General features: G+C 35.0%; 1 protein-coding gene across 2 annotated transcripts in view; it reads right to left on the bottom strand.

The window, feature by feature from the left end:
- The window catches only part of LOC106869508 (uncharacterized), a 1,059,538-nt gene that overhangs the window by 97,739 nt on the left and 937,101 nt on the right, over window positions 1-24,698 (bottom strand). For both annotated transcript variants that reach the window (XM_089352454.1, XM_089352457.1), the window contains exon 9: window positions 23,102-23,779. In XM_089352454.1, the coding sequence (XP_089208580.1) occupies window positions 23,102-23,779 (678 nt within the window). The remainder of the gene's footprint in view (window positions 1-23,101; window positions 23,780-24,698) is intronic.

Here is a 24,698-nt window from a genome sequence, read left to right as displayed (position 1 = left end):
TATCATGTCTCACTGATAATATGAGCGCGTTCTGGCCTTGGGCTTAGACTAGAAAAGAATATGAGTGCGTTCATATTCATTGTAACCACTGGAACAGAAAGAAATATCTTCAGTGCTGTTCCGTAACAAATGAATAAATAGATCCACTGTGTATCTATGGCATTTACTCTTTTTTTTTCTTTTACTGGTTTCAGTCATTTGACTGTGTTCATGCTGGAGCACCGCCTTTTTAGTCGAGCAAATCGACCCCAGGACTTATTCTTTGTAAGCCTAGTACTTATTCTATCGGTCTCGTTTGCCGAACCGCTACGTTACGGTGACCTAAACACGCCAGCATCAGTTGTCAAGCGATGTTGGGGGGGGGGAACACAAACACACAAACATATACATACACACATATACATATACATATATACGACGAGCTTCTTTCAGTTTCCGTCTACCAAATCAACTCACAAGGCTTTGGTCGGCCCGAGGCTATAGTAGAAGACACTTGCCCAAGGTGCCACGCAGTGGGACTGAACCCGGAACCATGTGGTTCGTAAGCAAGCTACTTACCACACAGCCACTCCTGCGCCTATTTCTATCACTTTATTACTATAAACTTTCTATTAATTATCCACAGTGCGCTTCACTTAATGCTAGATATATTATTCTTTGACTTGTTTCAGTCATTAGACTGCGGCGATGCTGGGGCACCGACTTGAAGAACTTTTAGTCGAATGAATCGACTCCCAGCACTTTTCATTTAAAGCCCGGTAGATTATTCTATCGATCTCCTTCCCAAATCGCTAAATTGCGAGGACGTAAAATCACCCAAGCCGGTTGTCAAGCGGTGGTGGGGAACAAACACAGACACAACGACACGCACGTGTGCGCGAGGGGCTGCGAATGAGCCCTCCTTGTTTTTTCTTGTCCATCCTTTTGTTGTTTTTCCTACCTGTCTTTGTATCGTCTGTCTGTACGAATTTTTATTGTCGTCTGTTGCGTTCTTGTACCATTTTTTTTTCTTTCAACGCCCTTTAGGTCATTCTTCCTCTGTTTAATAAAACTTATTGCATAACATAGGTTAGAGACCCTAAGTCGCACCTTCCCATATTTTTAAAAGAAATTGTTATTATTATCATCGGCATTCTTCTTCTTCTTCTTCTTCTTCTTCTTCTTCTTCTTCTTCTTCTTCTTCTTCTTCTTCTTCTTCTTCTTCTTCTTCTTCTTCTTATTATTATTATTATTATTATTATTATTATTATTATTATTATTATTATTATTATTATTATTATTATTATTATTATCCTCTTCCTTCCCTCCTCCTTTTCTTCTTCTTCACCCCCTCCTCCACCTTCTAGAAGTTCAAATTAGTGTTATAACTAGAGTGCCATATCTTTGATTTCGCACAAACTATTGTTTTAGAGAATGTCTGAGACAACATAAGATAATTAGAAGATTGATTTAAATGTAATTTGATTACAAGAAGATAGTGTGAGCTGAAGATGGTAGTAAAAGGTGTTAGCTATTATGTACATTTAAAAGTACTTTTGAAAATGTTTACAGATTAAAATGCTTCTCGGATTGTTTTTATTCTGCGAGCTGGCAGATGCGTTAGCATGCCGGGCAAAATACTAGGCGGCCTTTCGTCCGTCGCTACGTTTTGGGTTCAAATTCCGCTGAGATCAACGCTGTCTTTCATAATTTCAGGGTCGATAAGTTAAGTACCAGTGAAACACTAAGGTTGACGTAATCGACTAGCTCCCCCCCACCAAAAAAAAAAATTTCATGCCTTATGCCTTTAATAGAAAGGATTATTATTATAATTATAATTATCATTGTTATTATTCTTATTCGTTTTCTTATTCTTACTATAGAGTGACGGAGCAGTACATGACATCAAAGTGACAATGGGGTAAAATATACGAAGCCCAGTATAACCATCAGGACTACCTGTCTGATAAGGGTACACCAGGCACATGCATCACAACCATATGTGCGCGACATAGTGATCTCTTATGAAAATAAACAGCGCTTGACCTTGAAAGTGGGGCCTAGTTAGAATTTTCTTCAGGTCGAGTCGCCCATCCCGCTCAAAAGGACCCTGAACAATAGTTGTTTAAGGATGTTGAACTAGACACCCATGTTTCCATAGGTGAATTATTCAAACCCCAAAGAATTTCTCTCAACACATAATGATGCTCCCTCGCTATTTCTGCTCGTGATCAGCGATGTAGATAATATCAGCTACTAAGAGACATGATCAACTGCTTAAGGTCCAACAACTGACAAGCAAGTCTGTAGTATTGAGCAGAATATTTGCTGTAGCCCATCTTTTTATACCAAGACAAAACTATGTACATGATAACACTTCCAATCAGTTGAGATCAGAAGCCATAAGGGCCAGTACCTGGTAGTGCATCAGAGCATTTACCCCGGTGCTGCATCAGGACATTGTTATTATTTTCTCTTTATCACAGGTTTTGTTGGCTGACCTGGAGTCTTGCAGTAGCGGGCTTACTACCTGCAGTCGACGGTATCATGCTATTCGTTCTTTTCAGCAATATTTCCCTGATTATTCTGGCCGTGTTAAGGAGGAAAACATTTTGTAACAGTTCCACTGGGCACTCTATTCCAATTTCCTTTATATTCCTCTTTATGCCTTCTGATACTGTTCCCAAGGACCCGGAAGTTAATTGGCATTCTCTTTACCTACTTCATTTTCCATAGCCGGGCTATTTTGTACTTAAGAGAATTGTATCTATCTATCTTTTCGTCATCCTTCTTGACTATTCGTGGGTCAAAGGGCCATGAAGCGTCAACCATATAGCATATTTGGTGTACGTTGTCCACCACCATTAGGTCCGGTCTGTTATGCTCAAGCGCCTGATCTGTTTGGATTCGGAAATCCCAGAGGATTTTGCTAGACTCCAACTCTGCCACTCTCTGCAGTTTGTACTCATACTACATCTTGCCTGTCTCTAGCCCCCATTTTTCGCACAGTTTCCAATGTAGCACTTTGGCTACCTAGTCGTGTCGCCACAACTGGTAATGGTTTTGGGCACGCCTAGGGCATTCGTTCGTGATATGGGCATTGCTGAGAACCCCCTTCGGTCATCACTGACCATGAGACTGCACCTAGAAAGTTTCCTTCCGAGGCACAAGTCCGGGCAAGTTTGTTTTTATGGAACACCAGGAGTCGCCCATGCATACTAGCCTCCCCTCTCCACGCCACCAGTGTTATGCAAAGGAAAGGCAAAGGCCGATACAGCTTGGTACATGTGACGTCGCAACACATTTCTACAGCTGAGTGAACCGGAGCAACATGAACTAGTGTCTTGCTGAAGAACACAACGCACAGCCCGGTCCGGGATTCAAACTCACAACCTCGCGATCGTAAGCTCCACGCTCTAACCACTGAGCCATGCGCCTTCACTATGGGCATTATTATTATTATTATTATTATTAATATTATTATTATTATTATTATTATTGTAAGTAAGGCGGTGAGCTGGCAGAATCGTTAGCACGCTGGATAAAATGCCTAGCGGCATTTCGTCCAATTTTGCGTTCTGAGTTCAAATTCCGCTGAGGTGGATGTAATTGACTTACCTCCTCTCCCAAAGTTACTGTACTTGAGCCAAACGTTTGGAACTATTATTATTATTATTATTATTATTATTATTATTATTATTATTATTATTATTATTATTATTATTATTATTATTATTATTATTATTATTATTATCAACAGGTACACCGTCCTTCATAGTTATATCAATGTATGGAATTCGCTGCTGAGGACTTTCAGAATGTAGGTTTCGCGAAAGGATTCAAGATATAGATTTCCGTGTATTCCATTTGTCTACTATCGCGACACATTATTTGGATGCTTCAGAATCTGACCTGATTTTTAGTATAAAATCATGTCATTTTTACTAACGAGATATTTAGGAATAATATAGTTGATCGATTAAATTGTCTATGCCCTCTCTCGAATAACATTTTCCTCGTGTCCAATTAAGATATCACAATTATAATGCTATTACTAATTTCAGTGGTATTATCGCAATCAATTCATATAATCGTAAACATTTTAGATATGAAATAGTGTTTGAAACACTATGATTAGTGACTGCAGCATTTATTATCAACCTATCGATTTAGAATGCTTGAAAAATATAATTAATGCAATTATAATGGAACATAATCAATTCCTTGCAGCCAGTATAATAAAGAACTAAGAAACTGAATGAAGATAATTGAAGATCAAAATTAAAAACACAGTTGCGTCTCTTTCCTTTTTACCTCAATTCTTCTCTCTATCGGTAAAATATATGCAAAATACATTACACGCAAGTTTCGACATATATGCATTAATATATAGGAAATTATATGTAAAACGATAGGAAAGAAATGTTAAAAAAATAATATGATTTCATCTTTAAGAATTTCGTTTAGGAACTTTGTGGCTCCGTGTTTGATACTGCTCCATGACTCACGGGAGATTATTGTTTTTGCTATTAATGTGAGTTAAATAATAGTTTCCGAGAAGAATGTATGCTAGGTAGCTGAGGTATGCTATGTTGCTGACTATATAAGAAGTTTGCTTCACAAACAAGGTATCTTACGCTTGATCACTTATGTGGTCTCTAATGATAAATGTCATTTTCTAAAGCCATGGGTAGTCTCATTTCTCCCCAGCGAAATGACGTTGATGGAAATAGCACAGAAAAGAATCTGGCGGGTTGTAATTGCATTGTTATGTAATGTCATGCTGGTTCTGCTTGTAAATTATGTCGACAGTCCATGTTAATTCATCGTATAAGTATATAAGTATATATATGTTCTCCGTTTTTTTTTTGTCATTGCTGTCGTACACATTCGCTAACTTTCTTACAAAGGGGTCTAATGCTCTTAGCTTAGACTTTGGGGTGGGGGACAACCAAATAGAACGATCTTAAATGTAACTGCCCGAAATAGTCGTGACGTCTGGTACTTGACTGAAGAAAGAAGGCCAAGTCTTTTTTTTTGCCTGTCCTTCTAATTGTTGTTTCTCTTGTCCGCCTTTGGACATAGGGAAGTCCAAAAGAAAAGGAAGACGGAAGAAAAAATCGCCAATGATATATTATAGATAGTTCGCGATTTTACCCTTTATATATATATATATATATATATATATATATATATATATATATATATATATATATATATATATGCATGTATGTCTCTATAATATATAGATTTCATACACGTATGCATTAGTGTGTGTGTGTGTTTGTGCATGTATGAATTTATTTGATTATATATATGATATATGCCTTTGTATATTTGTTGGGCTTCTGTTATATTGGTGTCACGAACATACGCTTTACTAATTAATTTGACGTCTTTTGAGAGTAGCAGCTCCGTGGTTCGTTTGACAATGTTTGCATTTAGTTATCATTAATGACTCGTATAGCATTTGCATTTCAATCTAATTATAGTTGTCGTAGCTTTTAATATATTAAACCATTTTGAAACTGCTCTCTGTATCAAATTTCGCAGAATTATATATATTTGATAGTCTTTTATTTGATTCACTCGATTAGGCAACTAACTTAGATACGGCTGAGGTTGTTAAATATATAATTTTTTTAATTAATACATAATCTATTGCAGTAAATTTTCATTTATGAAGTTTTCACTCTCAACATTTTATATCCTATATTTGTGCACTGCTATGATATTTATGAACGTCATTTAAATTATGTGTACATTATTATCCTGTGAGGTTTTATCTCTCATTCTGTTTATCTTAGAATCGAATTAAAAAGATTATAGATTTATTGATGCACTTACTTATTGCGCTTAGGTTTACTTTGTAGCTTAAACTAATTTTTAAATCATAGCATCTACGTTAATAGTTATTTTTTAAGCACTCTTCAAATTTTATACTATTTCGTTGATCACTGGATAGTTAGTTCCTTATATTTTTAATTTTAATTCGTTACGACTGCAATTGCAGAGAGCAAAACATAATAATATTATGGAACTCTTCATATTTCCCTTCTCTCCACATTTAGCTTCGTGTGTGATTAAAATAATTTAATACGCCTAATTATAATTTATGCATTAAAGTATGAAATTTATGCAATTTATTTATTATTATACGAAATTTGGTTTTAACAGTACTGATAAAACTTTCGTACCTTTTATGTCATGAATAAAAACGGGATGTGCATTAACTATATGCAAGCAGAAGTGTAATCTATAAGTTGCATTAATTAAATAAATTCCAGTACAAATTCGTGTACAAAGTGCAGAGTGAATCAAGAGAAATGTCAATGTACATGACAAAACAAAGTTTCCTAATGAATCTAGTTCATTGCTATTTCTTCGGTAAAATTGTTGTATGTTAGCATATCTATGGCGGCACTAAGATAATTAGTTGACGTATGTATTTGGGTTTCGGAGTCTAATACTTCGGACATCATAGACTTCAACTTACCTGTCTATCAACTTGAAAAAATATCATAAAGTTAGTATTATAAGTCATAATCCATGTCCCTGACTGATTGATCAATTAACTAATTAATTAATCAATTGATCATTAAAAAATATGAGCACAATAAACAATTGTGTAATGAATATATGCACGTAAGCAGATTGCGGGCTATAGCAATGCATTAGGTACAAAGAGAGTAAATTAACCTCCTCTGTAAGATTGTTTTCTCCTATATACGTAATTGCACATAATTATTTGTTGAAATTTAAAATGTTTCTCAATAAATGTTTAACCAATAAAATTACTTTTAGGTGTACAACTAACTGCTTGCTTTGGCTATCATTGGACAGGTTACTTCAAAAACTAAAAGTGTATACTTCTTTCGAATATGGAACTGAAATCGAAATGTGAATTCTGCTAACGGCTTTTGGTATGCAGGGTGTATCTAGCCAAAGAATATTGATAAAATAAATATTCACAATCATGATAAATGATTGGATATCAGAAATCTAAGAGACGATTCGCTCCAATATTTCAAACAAGTTACAAAATCACAAAGCTTAATTGTCTCAATTTCCTATGGAGACAAACCAATTTACTAGCTCTTAGTTTATTAGTGGATATCAACTTTACAGAGACCAGTCAAGCTGTATCTAATTTATATGATCAGCTGGCGTATCAGTAAAATGTTTACCAGTATAAATTGTTTAATAATCGGAGTAATGATAGTGTAAACTAATTGAAGCACGAGATTCTATAGATTACAATAATCGACGGCTATTGACATTTCTGATTTTAATTTCCTAAGAATTAACAAATGAGACTATGTAAAACCGACCAACGTTAGACCTGGTGATCAATACACGCTCAACATACGCTATTAACAATTCACAAACTCTGCATATATATATATATATATGAAAATAAAAAGTAGGTAGGTATAAGTATAGTGTCAAGACATTAGCCTTACTAGTATGTGCTTTTAGGTTCGGTAACACTGCAAAATTTTTTGGTGAGTTTCTTTTCACTATGAATTTGGGATGACAAATGCATTATGGTTAGAATTTGTCAGTTTAAAGTGTGTATGTGCGTGTGTGTCTATGCATGTGTGTGTCTTCTTATATAAACATTTGTATCAATAATGTTTAGCAAAGTACATCTGTTTCAATGGAAATATACTGTATGTGGTGTAATTTATACAGTAGGTGGTGTAAATATACTGTAGGTGGTGTAAAGATACAGTAGGTCATATTATTTAATTTCATGGTAGACTCTCAATTCTAAGAAATATGATTCTACAATTTCTTGCTTAACAGTCTTTACAATCTGTATATAGTGGTTAACTGTTTGTGCTGTATGTAAGCTTACACCCAACATCAAATTGACATTGGCTATAGAGGTGTACGGTGTGTCACATGTCAGATACCGAAGTGAAAGCAAACCAACGCTACATGAAGTGTTTTGCTCAAGAACACAACGCAGCGCCGGTCCTAGAAATGATACCACGATCTCGCGATTGTGAGTGCATCACCGTGATCACTAAGCCACCCTCTCACAAATTGAGGAACGTGCTTTCAGGGGAGAAAAATTATTTCTCATGTCTCTCCACTGTAAATTAAAAGTGTACCTTTTTGTCTCATGCCATTATAAATACAGTGCAAAGATTACGATATATAACAACTTTTCAGTCCAAGTAAACGTTTGTTCTAATAGATTTTCAAAGTGATCATTACATCTAAGTACAATTTAGAAGAACGAATCTGTGCAGAAATACATTGCATTTACACATACACACATACACATACATATACACACACACACACATATGGATAAAATATATATGGATAAAATGTGGATAAAATTCCTCAACTTGTGCACGATGATCGTCAATGACGTTACTAATGTTGTTGATGTATAGTGTGGGTCTGTGCAGCAATTCTAACGTCTGAATTGAACATAGAGCATGTCTATTCCTGCTGACCACTGAGCAGAAAAAACATCGCGTCGAAGTCTGTCAAGATCTCCGTCAGCATACCGCTGATGACACATTCTTCATGTCGAGGATCATCACCGGTGACAAGAGTTGGGTCAACGGGTGCAACCCTGAGACGAAATAGCAGACGTACGATGGAAGAGGCCTTCATCTCCACGACCGAAGAAGGCATGACAGAAGGTCGTGGTCTCACTTTCAGAATACAACTTCCAGACCGGATTCCAAAAGTGGCAGGATAACTGGAACCGGAGTATTCCTACTCAAGATGATTATTTCGAAGGAGATGATGCTCAAACTCCGGTAAGTTATGTCGTATTAAGCATAACTTGTCCGGGAGCTTTCTGATATGTATGCAAAAATGTGTACCTATGTCTGTATATATATACACATACACACACATACGCTCACACACACAAACACATACACACACATACGCACACTCACACAAACACACCCACCCACATACACACACACACATATAAATACACATCACCGGAGGGAGAGGGGGTAAATTTTCCAATAACAGTTGCAACATGACTCCGAGCTGAAGAGCATGGCATTCATCTTCGAAAGATTTTTGTGAGATGACTTCCAGGTATTTCATGGAAAGCTAGTCTCTCAATGCAACGGATTTTTTCGTTGACAACATCATATCATGTATTTGCAGTTAATCTGACTATTAAACTCGATATGAATATGGGATAGATTTGCTTCAAAGTATCAGCAGAGACTATGTCCGCTTTGCACTGTTATATATTAGTAGTATCCTAAAGACTTATCCTACTATTAGTTTGATGCTCTTGACAAACCTTACTTTCAAACCACATTCACAGAGATGTGCGTTAGTGTGCGAGCGAGCGTGCATGTGTGTGCGTATGAGTGCGTGTGCGTGCATGCGTGCGTGTGTGTGCGCGTGTGTGTGTGTGTGTGTACGCGTGTATATTTGAGTAGTCTCTATAGAAAAGGTGAGTCAGTTGTGAATCTTGTTTCCAACTAATCGTCCTACCCATAACGGGCGTAAAAAGTATATCTCAAGACATATATTCTGCACCCTTATATATATATATATATATATATATACATACATGCATACATACATATATATATATATATACATATATGTATATATGTGTATATACATACATATATATATGTGTATATACATACATATATATATATGTACATGTATATATACGCATATATATATATATATATATATATATATATATATATATATATATATATATATATATCATATTATATTATTTTATTTCATATTTTATTATGTCATATATTATATCATATTACATGGTATTTTTGTAACATTATGGAAAAATCCTTCACTAGTATCGTACATCATTTTCGCTTCAGAAACAATATTCTCTCATGGCCGACTTTGCTTTTCAGGTTCGATGAATACAACCATTTATACACTGAGTTGATTCAGCTGATTATATATCTTACAATGTGTTACTAGCAATGTATTAAATAAGAGAATGTTACACAAAGTCATATTGAAGTCAAATTTTCACAAACTTTAGTACAAAGAACGGTTACTAAAGTACGGTTCCGCCGCAAATAAGGTCGTTGTGCTTATCTCCAGACAAAGTAGAATTATGCTTGATCACGTAATTAGATTTATATTTATTATTACTTATTACTGAATAACTTTATAATTTAAGTACGAAAATACAAAAGCAAGCTCCCGCTGGGTTCGATATTACATATTGCTGGGCAAGCTATTCAACACTTTAACGACCCGACCACTTCACCACCTTTATAAAATGGCAAATTTAGGATAAAACATTTCACTGCTAGATGGATACGTAGCTTTTTTTTATTTTTAGAAGGGCTACTAACGCAATAACACTAGCGTAGGAACTTGATGTTAAAGAGGCAGGCAGTCTCGGGGCCTTAACACTAGGTTTTACCATTTAAAGAAATTGGAATAAAATATTTGGCTCGTTAACGCACAAATATATCTAACTTCCACGTTTTAAATTCTTTAATAATATTATATTAAAGCAATGCATTGCAATTACTTCATTGGATATCGTTAATAAAGACAGACTGCGTATATTACATCCCAACTTCAAATAAAATCATTATTACTAGCTCGGAGAAAAAAATCGTATCCACATTGCAAAATGAGATATTTATTTATTATACTAGGTTATCTAAAACTGGCAACTATATATATATATAAATATTGTTTCAATGACGCCATCAAGTCATACAATATTAATAGTAGCCTATAAATATTTAACAGGTTACAAGAATTATTTATTTAGTATGTCATAAATGAAAGGACACCTGGTGTAGAAATACAATGATTTGGCTTTTGAGCATGTTTTTAGATTCGATTGCTTGTGGTTGGGGTGGGTTATGGCATTGGGTAAGGATCTTGAAGTTGCTCTCATCCATTTAGCCAGCAAAAGGAAGTAAGATTAGCATCCATAAAAGTTCAGGGGTATCATTAAAAAAAATTCCAGAAAGATATCGTTTCTCTTTTATAAAACTGGCATCCTGTTGCGTAGTACTCGTCACACAAAGTATCGCTCATGCTGGAGTCGAGTACTACACAATGGAATGAAGCGCTCTCGAAGAAAAGAAAACTCAGTAACGCCAGTGGGAAGACTGTGTGGGTGTGTGCAACCTAAGCAGACGTTGTACAACCATCAGTAGCTGAGACAAAATTATCCAGACACAGATCGATAGCATTTCGAGACCGACGAATGTTTCTATATCCATAAAAATGGTGAATTGGTCGTGTCATTAAACAAGTCGTATATATAGTAATATTTCATCCGACTTTCTGTACTCTGCGTTCGAATATAAACAAGGTCAAATTTGAATTTGAAATGTTGCCGTTCGTAAATATATTATCATTGTCTAGCAATGCTTTTGTTGTAATCAGGTCGAAATACGCTTGTAGTAGTATAGATTTCATCTAATTCTATAGGAACATCCATTGGTGTTTTTCTAAAACTCGGAATAATATATTTTCACTGAGTCTACGTTGCATGGTCTCTTCATTTCACGTTACTCTGCGATGATGTCGACATCTGACGCAAGGCACAATTCTGCACTTGTACAGGCAATGCAGAAATACACGGATAGAGTGAGCTTGTGTGCATGATTGATCACTATAGACGAAACATCCCTGTGGTTATTGAGGAAAAAATTGCCCAACTCTCATCCGTCGTCTAACAGCAGGACAGTATATAATTTATATACATATGAGTTTGCAGAGATATATTATTCAGGTAGATACCGCGTTTACTCTGAGTTCGCTTCCAAATTCCAGCTACCACAACCGATGCCAGTGCCTACAATAAGTTGTTAAACAATGGTAAATATTATCGTTGTGTAATTCCGAGTTTCTTACTCAGGACTGCAAAGCTTCTGTAGAGTGTAAAATAACATTAATAATAAGAGGAATGGAGATTTGCACATCAATAAGTTATTTTACAGTTATTTACAGCATATTATCATGACCTACATGTTTTTCGACTGCAGACACTGTACAATGTTGCAAATTCAATATTGCAATATTTTCAGTGCAGTTTCATCAGGGTCTGTAACTTAGGTCCGCTTCCAGTTAAACTGGATGAAGAAAGAGCTTGTTGTTTAGTATTCAGTAGAAGGTAGGGGTGTTGCTATTAATAGGAACTTCATCAGGAGTTCATCCCTGCCGTAGTTGTAGGGGGATGCATAGTCTTAAATAGGTCAATGTTGTTTTTCCTTGATTTTTGCAGTGTTCTTAGTATTTCCTAGTGGTTCTGTATGCTGTCAGTTGTATTGAGTACATTGTCTACATAGAAGTATATAGTTAGCTTCCATTCATTTTGGGGGGTTGAGCTGCTCCATTATTAGTAGCGTGTATTGTGTAACGTTTTCATTCAAATTGTCCAAACGTCCATTTGCGTGCGTGAAGACATCTCAGTGCTCGATTCTGTCTTGTGTTTACTAATGTGTATTTTGAAGCGAAAATTTGATAGAGTTCCCCCACGCGTAAACCACATCTCTTTCCACCTATTTTATTAGGTTTAGCAGAACTAATTATTTCCCAATCAACTGAATAAATCTTATTATGTTTAAGCGACGAAATTAGCCTACTTAGGCCAGTACTATTTATTTTTCCCTATTTTCTAAATGAATTTAAATGATTAGTGATGTTTAACAAAAGTAACCTTGCACCGATGCAAAACCATTCCCTATTTTCTGAGGTAATTTTACATCTGTAAACAACGTTTTTGGTTTTACATTTAGAATTTAATGGACATCTGTTATTTTTTGCCCAATCACAGGGACTAGTTTGGGTATTTCTGTTATTATTTGCGACATTGGCTTCGCTGGTGATCTTTTCTGAATTATTTTCCATATTTACCGAGCTACTTCCGATGATCTTAATGATTTCATTTTGGTTACTGCACATTTTAATTGTTCCATCTACTCTTTCTTTGGTTACAAGGTAGTTACCCTTTGTTTGTCAGTTCTATTATTATGACTCCTCTGAGGCCTAGTCCGATTAATTACGCTTCTGTTAATATTGGTGCTATTTACTGTTAATCTATTATTTGTATTCTGGTTATTACTATCTTCCTGTAAATTACTAAGTTTACTTGCATTGTGAACGGTTATAATTTGTGTAAGATTGTGGCTATTAGAGGAAACCAGGCGAACCTTATATTGAAGTGTTTGTTATTTCTAGGAAAGTGTCTTTCCGACGTTGAATAGAACAATTTAGGGAGCATGGAATTATTTACCATTCCGTAGTATTAGGAATATTTTTGGTATAATTGATTTTAAGTGTAGTCAAGTTTTTAGCGATAGCACTCTTCTATTTTCATGGTTCTTATTCTGCAGTATAGATCGTTTATTATTGCATCCACTAGTTGTAAGAATGTATGAATATCCGTGGTGGTTAGCATTCTTACTAAGGTGTATCGTACTCATGCTTCCATTGCTATTCTGGTTATCTAATTCTGTATGGGGTACAAACCCTTTAAATCCATACAGTTTCTTTTGTCGTTAGGTGCTCTGCTTTTGAACTTACCACCTTTAGTTTTCCTCACCCATACTCTCTTAAAACACTGTAAAAACAAAAAAAACCTTGACCTATTTAGATCATGCTCCACCTACAACTACAGCAGGGTTGAACCTCAGGTCAAGTTCCTATTAATAGCAACACCTTCTACTGAACACTAAACAACTCTTTCTTCATGCTGTTTAATTCGAGGTGGACCCAAGGTACAGCCTCCTACGTGTATGTATGGTAATATGCTGTAAATAACTCGATGTGTAAATCTCCATTTCCCTTATTAATGTTTAGTATGTGTGCGTGTGTGTGTTTCTATGTATGCATATATATGTGTACATATTACTGGATCAAATTAACATTTACCACTGGTCTACAAATTCGGCGAATGGTTGAGATAAAATGAATGACGTAAAAAATATCGACCGACTATTAGACAAAGCAAATAAATAAAAGTACTGACACGTGCGTTTTACCCTGTATTAGGAAACGTCTTCTTCAAAAGAGTGATTGGAAAAATGTAGTACTAGTAGTAGGACACATATTCATGATACATATTCATGACATTTAGAGTTGTTGATAAAATAGACAGTGTAAAAGAGGGGAATTATTAATGGAATGGTGAACAAAGGGACGAGTGGAGACGAAAAACGTGAAACCAAGAGTAAAATATATTACGGAAAATAGAGGGGGAGAGAGAAACCGATAAATATAAAGAAGAAAGTAAAAAAGGGACAACGAAAGTCAATTGACAGCGCTTTTCGGTTAGTTTCAGATACTTGACTTTCAAAGGGATAGTCGTAAAACTATGCATTGAGGAAGTTCTTATAGAGAGGCGAAAAGAAAGGAAATCGATTTAAAAAGAAAAAGAACTACGCTACATTTTCCAGTCATCTTCAAGTGAATCCCGCATAATGATACTCACATATCCAGCTACATTTGAGTTTATGTAATTTGCGTAAATGCTTTGAGTAATATTGGTATCAAAATTTGGTACAAGGCCTGCAATTTCAGGAGAGGAGTAAGTCGATTACATCGACCCCAGTAATCAGCTGGCGCTTATTTTATCTCCTCTGAAGGATGAAAGGCATAGTTGACCTCGCCGGATTTAAGCTCATAACGTAAAGACGAACGAAATGCACACACACATGCACGCACGCATATATAGATATATATGAATACATGCATGTGAGTATATATGTATGCGTGTGCATGTATGTATGCCTGTATTTTGTGAAATTTATAGAGTCATTATACTTTTATTTTTATATAAAATGATATTCATATAGAATATAATTCACTGAAAATCTATATCATATCTGATTTCATTATGCGAAAATATTGTATTTTGATAAATATATTTATTATTTATAACTTTTGAAGTTTTTACATTGTTACACACACTTTTTATTCTATTCTATTTATTTATTTTTTGAGATTTCAACACAATATATTTTAATGTTTCCGAAATTATGAATAATGTGATTCTTCTGATTAACTGTCATTAGAATAACTTGTCCAATACTTCATATCTTTATATTTTCCTCGATTAACGAGCTACATATATAACATAATGTCTAATAATATATTTGATACATCATTGTTTAAGACTGTATAATAAAATATGAGACGTACGTTTCTGTACATATATTTCTTTATAAGGCAAATTCATTCTATCATTTATATTTTATGTAGCCATTCAGTATTATGGACAGGGTCAAATGAGAGACATCAGTAAGTTTATTCTTTTTAATTTGGGCATATGGCCTGCAAATTGAAAGGAAAGGAGTCAAATTGACTATATCAGCCCCACTTCTTGGGTAGTACTATATTTAACCCACCTTGAATGGATCAAAACCAAGCTGAACTCGACAGGATTTGATCTCAGAATGTAAAGAGTTGGAATAAATGACGCTACAGTGAATTCATATATGAATTTTAATACAATAACTTTATAAGAACCGTTTTAGTATCTGTATTAAACTGATGTTTTATAGTTATGAGAAAACGGAAATCCTAGGCGTTACAGTCCCCACCCCCAGCACACAAGAGAATAAAATTGACAGGACTGTTATTGGTGTTCACTTCGGAGACGTCCGTTTACATTGGATGAATGGTAATGTGATCAATATTATCAATATTCCTTTTCTCATTTATCGGAATAATCGACTCAGCGCTAAAGTCTGATTGATTATTGATTCCATTTTCGTATGCAAGTGTAACAAAATATGAACAATAAACACGTGTTAGAGTACTTATTTAAAAATGAATGAGGCATAAACTTTTGAAGCTATATTCTTAGCTGTGGATGCGATGTGGTATGTTGCCATGACATGTTGTTTGAGACACTTGAGTCCCGCTCAAACCGAACACCTGTTTGTGTGATAAATAAATCACGATAGTACAGGGGATTAGAGCTGCGACTTCGGATAAACTTCATAAAATTGAGATTTAACATATGGTGATCGAGATGGATTGTGTTTTTAGTCAAAACAAATTTACGTTCATCTAGTCCACTAACATTAAGTGAGCGCGCCATCAGACAAATTAACTAACTTTTATTAACGAATTGACCGAGTCGTAAAGGCTTCGAATACATTTCCTTGCAGGACACCTTCTGGTTATCTCTCCTCTGAGTTCAAATATCACTGAAATCAAATATGTCTTTAAATTTCCGGAGATGATAAAGCACCAGTTCTATACCGTATATTCTTTAAGTCATCGAGTATTCTACATTTCCACACAAGCCTAACCGTTGGTACTGCAATATTACCTAACGCCTTGCTCCTTCACAACTGATTATTTCCTGACTAGCATATATTTGATCAAACACAAGAAATGATAATACAGAAGAGACCAAAGAAGGATTTGATCTTATGCATTAATTCTCAAACTTCTAGATATTTTCCCCCGGCTCAATGCCTAAAATTGTTACAGCTGTGAAGAAAGTAATAAGAAACTAGATTTTTGTTCTTTAATAACATCTCCATCAATTCAATAAAAGAGAACTTTCGCTGGATTTGCTACGAGCTAATGATGCATTTGTCTTGAACAGAATATTTTTATATTATGCAGTTACTCTATGGGACTTTGCAAATAAAAGAATGTGCAATCATCTCTATTGTTCACATTGCAACGGAAAATACATAAGTGAACGTTTATGCTGACTGTCACGCTCTCGATAATAGTATTCACTTTTATTGGTCACTTCCGTCTTTAGAATCACTTCCCACTTCGTGTAAAACCAATATCTCAAGAAATCAGCATATTTGGATGAAGACACTATGCTTCTGTTCAAAGGAACGTATATTGAATATAATGAATATTATACTTTTTGTATTTGATGGAAAACATTATTCACAAGGTTTAATATTTCAAAAGGTTCAAAAAAGAAATATTCGCCTAAATAACGATAAAATGATATATATGTATGTGTGCTTGTATTTACTTTCATCCTTTTCCTCATTTCAATCATTTGATTCTGGCCATGCTGGGATATTTCCTTAACGAATTTAGTCGATCAAAACGATTTCTTTATTTTCAAGTCTGGGATGTATTGTATCGAACCGCATTTAACGAGCCGCTAACTTCTAAGGGCATAAACAAACTATTATCGGCTATCGGGCGGTGAGACTTAAGCGCATAGTATACGTCCACACATGCTCTCTCTCTCTCGCTCTCTTGCTCTCTCACTCACTCTCTCTCTCTCACACACACATACACACGTACATATACACACCAGTACACATGAACACATACACATATACACACATACATGTTAGCGTATGGGTGTGTAAATAACTGGATCTCCTTTTGATCCGTGGTTCAATATTCAGTTGTTCGAACAAGTGAGCTTCCAGCAGAATGAAACGGCCTCTGAGTGGGTGAACATTGTAGAGATATGCGTATTATTAGCATAAATCTCAGACAGAATCAGTGTGACGTATTATGTGACAATTACACTGACAGTCTTGCATATAGCTTCCTGCTATCCATTTTCATCCAGTTGTTATCGCTCAATCCAAGCGTATAGCTAATGCTTTTGATCATTACATCATATAATCAGATCAAAACTGATGCCTCATTTCTGCGAGACGATGTTTTTAATCATGCAGTTATTCTGCGCTATTTCACACACACACACACACACACACACACACACACACACACACACACACACACACACACACACACACACACACACACACACATTTATTCAAAAGTCTATGAGAATTATTTAATACAGATTTTGAAGTGTAAATGTGATGTTTCTAAAGAAAATTATTTAAAAAAGAAATTGTTATAAAAACGAGGAAGTTACTAACCTTTTCTAGGACGAATTTTTTTTTTCCAGTGTACGAGCATTTCGTTAAAACTTTTCAAACGCACACACACAGGCACACACCCACACACGCACACACACGCGTTTATACATACATACATATATATATATATATATATATATATATATATATATATATATATATATATATATATCAAGTTCACGTAAAATGTGTTATTGTGTTGTCTATAGCAGAATGCACTTGGCCAACTTACTTGACTGTGCGATAGAACGCAAAGCAATGTTGTTGCGAAGCAAACTGCTTTACCACACAGTCATATCGAGAATTTCTTTATAAACATCCAGAGCGTTAGAACTCTTTGACTTGATAAGGAGAGTCTCACTATATATAAAAAGATTAATGAAAACTTATTTGACTGATGTCTTATATGTATAATACTGGTTTCTTACACGTACGCTTATCTAATAGACTAAATACATACTATTGAGTTTCAGTAAATAAAACGTAAAAGGAAATGGATTATTGCATAAATATAGAGCTATTGCGTTCTTCCAACAGCACAGAACATGAAACACGTATGTAAAACGAGTCGGCTTTCATTAAGAAGAGGCATACTTTTCAACACAAATGATATTAAAATCAGAGTGAAACTGGCGGCATTTAATACCTACCGAAATATACTTTAACTCTTATAATGTCATGATTGATATATATCTTGTACTATTCGTGGAAATTCTTGGGCAATTTTGAAAATTTTGCGAAGGAGTTGCATATTTTTGTAAGATTGTGGAAAAGTTGAACATTACTGCGTAGGTAGTACTGCAGATGAAATTTCAAGAAATACTATCGTTTAAAGCTATATTTTCACATCTTTAACTTACTAGATTGCTATCTATTTATTTCCACTTTCAGCTGAGAAATAAAGGATCTTAACAATAGAACGAAATCAAAGACATTATCTATAATATTATTTTTCAAGAGTACGTTGATGAATTTTCAACAAATATTAATATTTCTATTTGAAAAAAAAAAAAAAAAGAAAACTATAAAAATGCTGTATCCTAAATTTGTCATTCTTTATTTCTTTGCTAGCATGCGCAGTCTATTTTTGTCTGTATTTTGCAAATGAGCAGACGATATTTTGCAATTGAGCAGACGATAATTAATCAGACTGAGGAGGATGAGTTAAGAGAAATAAACAGAAAATATTTACTTTCCATGTTCCAACCACCATCGCCATCTATCATTAGCCAAATCTTTACTGACACAACAACAACCACTATACATATCAGTAATAAGACTCAGTTCAATTTATTTGCTAATCCAGATTATTTTCATTTCTTTCTTTCCCTCTCTCTTTCTCTCTCTCTCTCTCTCTCTCTCTCTCTCTTCATACACACACATACATACATACATTCATTCATATATGTGTATGTGTGTGTGTGTGTGTGTGTGTGTGTGTGTGTGTGTGTATCTGTATATCTATTTGTGTATCTCTTGATATATATACTTACCGATCTACCTACATATCCTCCATGTCTGTCTATCTACCTACCTACCTACCTACCTACCTACCTTACCTACCTACCTACCTACCTACCTATCTATCTATCTATCTATCTATCTATCTATCTATCTATCTATCTATCTATCAGTCTATCAATCGTGACTACCTTACTGCCTACCGATGTATAGTAGAAAATGCTTGGTCAAGATACCATGCGCTGGGAATTAAACCAAGATTTAGGGATTCCAAAGCGAACTTCTTACCCACTCGTCCATAATACAAACATAAACACGTACAAAGAAGCCAACAAATAAGTACAAACAGAAACACACAATCACACACACATACACAAGTGCAAACACGTACAAAAAGTGTACACATATGCACTAGAATTATTTTACTCCTTGCCAGAAGTTTACACTTAATTATGACACACTCCAGTGAGGCAACTTAACGTTTTCTTTAGTTAAAAAAAAAAAAGTTTGTCTAAGAGTGATTGTCATTGCTCTCCGGATTCGAACTACAATTTATTGAATCAGTACTCCGTGTGCTCTCATCACTGCTCCACTGCGTTCATGGTCAAGATAAAAAGCCCATTATACGAAGAACATAAGTAACAGTATATTTTACATTGTTGTCACTCTAAGCAACGTCAGAAAGCAGCGTCAGCACTGTAAAACTGACGCATGTTCGGTTTGTTCACAGCGCCAATTTCAAGTGTTCATATACCCATAAATAGTATGGATATGAATATTAGCTGGGCAGGTTACACATTTACAATATATACATACAGCTTGAAACGCAATGTATGTAACATCAATTAATTAATTAGATAATATATAACTGCCACTAACAATTAGTTTCATTTGGATTGGAAATCGAAATGATGGTTTCTAGCATAGCATTGTCTAAGATTTACGAAATAATTAATTCTGTCTGCGTTGTCTCTAGTAAACTTTATGAAAATGATAGTTATTTCTTTATAGCACAATAGCTTTGAAACTTTTAACTACTCGAAAACCAACATAATATTTTAAAAAGCAACACTCATTATATTCTCTTATAGAATTCCGTTAAATAGAAAATTTTAATAATTCACTCGTTACGTTAGTTAAATGCTTATTTGAAGAACAATCAATGCATTAAAAATATTCACATGCATCCATTTAGTACGATAATTGTTTGAATCGTGTAACTCGACTCTGTAAGATCGTGTATGTAATTGCGTACGTACAATTATTCGATTGTGAAAGTTATATGGTGATATAGATTTGTAAAGAGTTATTTACATATAGTTAAAATGCGGTTACACCCATTTATGACAAAGGGGCTTCCCATAATCTTACAGGGAGTTCTCACTTTTAAGGTACGTAATACAAATAGTATACAATAATATGTAGGTATAAATATATATATATTATTTTATTTTACTTATTTGGGTCAGTTTGACTGCTGCCATGCTGGAGCACCGCCTGTAGTCGAACACATCGACCCTGGGAGTTATTCTTTGTAAGCCTAGTACTTATTCCGTAGTTCTCTTTCGCCGAACCCCTAAGTTATGAGGATATAAACACACCAACATCGCTTGTCAAGCGATGGGGGGGGGACGAGCACAAATACATAAATACATACATACATACATACATACATAAATATATATATATATATATATATATATATATATATATATATATATATATATATATATATATATATATATATATATATACACGACAGGCTTCTTTCAGTTTCCCTCTACCAAATCGACTCATAAGGCTTTGGTCGGCCCGAGCCTGCGATAGAAGACACTTTTCAAAGGTGCCACGCTGTGGGACTGAATCTGGAACAATGTAGTTGGTAAGCAATCTTCTTACCATACAGCCACTCCTGCGCCCGTATATATATATATATATATATATGCACACAGACACGTGCGCGCGCGCGTACACATACATGCATTCCTGAAATTTTGAAACTAGTTAGCGGAATGCACACGGGGCATGAAGATGATTTAGAAGTTCAGTATGCTACAAAATGGGCCAAAACGCCGCAGAACCTTATGAAATGTTGCAGATTAGTTAGAGATTAACTTCGCTTGCAAAATAGGCCAGGCAAGCAAGTCTACATAAGAGCTCATAAAAAAGGCCGAGCACCCGCAAAAGGGCCGAGCACCCACAAAAGGGCCGAGCACCGGCACCGGCACCAGACCACAATCCCACCCTTGTAACCTGTCCCTCACACACCTTACTGTCCAGATCTTGGTCACTGTGATTTTTGCTTATTACTAAAGCTGAAGGAGATGAAGGAAGACTTCACTGGATTTTCTGAGCACCTTCCCTTTGGATTAGTTTCATGGTTGGAGCTCTACAAGTACAATGAAGTCAGGGGCTCCTATTTTGAAGGAAATTAGATAGAGAGTTATCTTTGAAAACTTCTGGAGAGCACCTATTGTGTACACACACATACACACACACATTCACACACATACACATACACATACACACGCACATATATATACATAAATAGAAAGGGAGATGTATATGAATACATGTATGTTTGTATGTTCGCGTGTGTGAACATATGCGTACATATATTGCGGTGTGTATGAGTGTGTGAGGCCTGTGACTTTTTCTGTATATCTATATTAAAAATGTTCGTTTCGGTATCATATTTGTACATACTGAAATAGTATACTAAACAGAAATGAGGATGTCATATGGAAAATTTTATACTTATACAAGTTAGACGTATACAAATTCCCATTCACATACATATATATATATATATATATATATATATATATATATATATATATATATATATATATATATATATATATATATATATATATACCAACATTTACTTACATAATTGCTTGTTACTATTTAGGAGCTTAAGTTATCGCTGCTCTGGGCTCAGCAAAGACGATTTAGGGACAAGTGAAACACATTTCTTTCTACATCTCAAAGTGAAAAAATTAAGCTTCAAAGAAACTGATTTTGCTTGTATATAAAAACGCTTAGTACTAGTAGATGATATATCTGCATAGATACAACACATCTGTCTCGTCAATACTCGTCACTATAATCATGTAAGTAGAGGAAACTTTGCATAATTTTTCTTCCCCGTTCTTCTTTTTTGCAAATATGAAAGATTAGCAAATCTGGTAATTAAACAAAGTATGATGCTAGTATCTACTACGGCGTAAAAGACAACTAATTTAAAAATCTAGATTTATAAATAACTTTCAAATATTAATAAAAATTGGCGTTATTCTCAATTTACTCTGTAATATTAATATTTCAAAATAGGTGATGAGCAGACAAATGTCATGGGGAGTGTAGACTTGAAACATTATGATACTTTGTAAAAAGGTGGCGAGCTAGCAGAATCGTTAGTACGCCTGGCGAAATACTTAGCGTTATTTCACCCGCCGCTACGTTTTGAGTTCAAATTCCGCCGAGGTCGACTTTGCCTTTCATCCTTACGGGGTCGATAAATTAAATGCCAGTTAAGTACCGGGGTCGATGTAATCGACTATCTCCTTCTACCAAATTTCAGGACTTGTGCCTATAGTAGAAAGGATTATAATACTTCGTAAATGTATTAGCACTTGCCAAAAATCGCTTTGTGTCACTGTTCAGTAAGAAGATTATTTACAATAGACTTTATGGAGGGAATATTTCCTTAATGTTTAGATAGTAAAGTTGAACGTTAAATCTCTTTTCTGTTTGGTTATTTAAATGCTGAAATGAGAAGAAATTAAGAATCAAATGTCTCTTACCATTTATATCCATTACGTGTCTAGTCGTCTGAATGACTTGACTGACGAATTTTTCACTTTCAGCATATAGTGGAAATTTTGTTGGTTCGCCGTAAGCTGCAGTCAAAGATTTTTCCGAAGAAACTGGGGGTGTAGTAGCAGCCGATGTCGTCGATATTGATTTGGAGCGACTCATATTTTGTTGAGATGTCAAAAGTGTATCAGGTAATCCTGAGGGAACAAACGTTGTAGTGTAGGGTACGTTATTCGAAGATACTGGTGGATTTTCGGTGATTTTCTCCTTTTGAAATGGTGATGCAGTTGTTCGGATGGCGGGGAAAATAAAACGATAGGTGGCATGGAAACCGCTTAATTCCACCCGTTCGTCTGATTTAAAAACAATTAACAGAACATTTGAAGTAGAAGCATAAGTTGCCGGTACTCTAGATCCGCACAGCGTGGCAATTCTTTCCGAATCAGTAGTTTCTCCGTCATAAACGTGTATGCTGTCCAGTCGGTTATTGCACAATCCGAGACCATGATTCTCAAGCTCAATTTTCGTAAAACGTAAAGTGATATAAGCATGAATGGGGCCTTTGATGATCCACCTACAGTCAGTGTTAGCTGGGTAATTGTTTGGCCAGTTTGGAGTGGCAAATTCTCCGTTATTTTTCGTTAAGATTGCGTTGCAAGGCCACTCTGAAATGAAAGGAAAAAAAGTATAATGACCAGAATATTCCATGTGATTTTAAATATTCTGTTTTTCAACATTATTTACATATCTGTAAAGAAAATTCTGCCATATACATAGCTAAGTCAGATATAACTATTATATAAGATATAAATAAAAAATTTAAGAAAGAAAAAAATGCAAGAAGGAAAGAAAGAAATATAAAATTACGTGCTAATATAGGTTCTTATAATTTATATATAAACACATGCACTCATACATAATATATACACTGTGTTTGTACACACAAGCATACATGTGTGCGTTTGAGCGTAAGCATGCATAACTTTTGCATTGCACACAATTAATCATGCAGGTATTTCGTTGTGGTAACATTGCACACCATGTTATGATACCACTAGAGAGTTTATCTATATGTAGTCATTCAAGAAAGGAGACACAGAGCCTACATTTTTGTTGCCTTATCTCCGAATTTTTTTTTTCCACAAACTGTATTCCCAATACTCAATGCTAACGAAACATTATAAAATTACACACGGTGTCTCGACTAACCGGGTATGAGAATGATACAAGATTAAAAACATGGAAAAATCGATACTATTATGCAAGGAACATAGAAACAGTTAAGCAATCCTAACTCGGTTATACAAAATTATACTAAAAGATATATGAAACAAATCAACCGATAAATCGCAATACAATGAGGAGACCTGTAGATGGTCACTCGACTTGGTAGTAACAACAATCAAATCTCTCACAACCATCCATACGAATATATCTCTTATTCGCATGAGACCATATAGATTTGGATATAGAAAGAATGGGAAGATAACGGATGGAACATGTTTGGTCAGATGCTTAGAAGAGTGTTTTTTTGAGTATGTGTGAATGAATATTTCTGTTCGCATATGTATTTATGTGTGCGTA

Source organism: Octopus bimaculoides, chromosome 1 (genome assembly GCF_046866305.1).
Source record: "Octopus bimaculoides isolate indiv1 chromosome 1, ASM4686630v1, whole genome shotgun sequence".
NCBI classification, from domain to species: Eukaryota; Metazoa; Mollusca; class Cephalopoda; order Octopoda; family Octopodidae; genus Octopus; species Octopus bimaculoides.
Note: the sequence above shows the minus strand (reverse complement) of the source record. Positions and strands in the feature narration are given on the sequence as shown.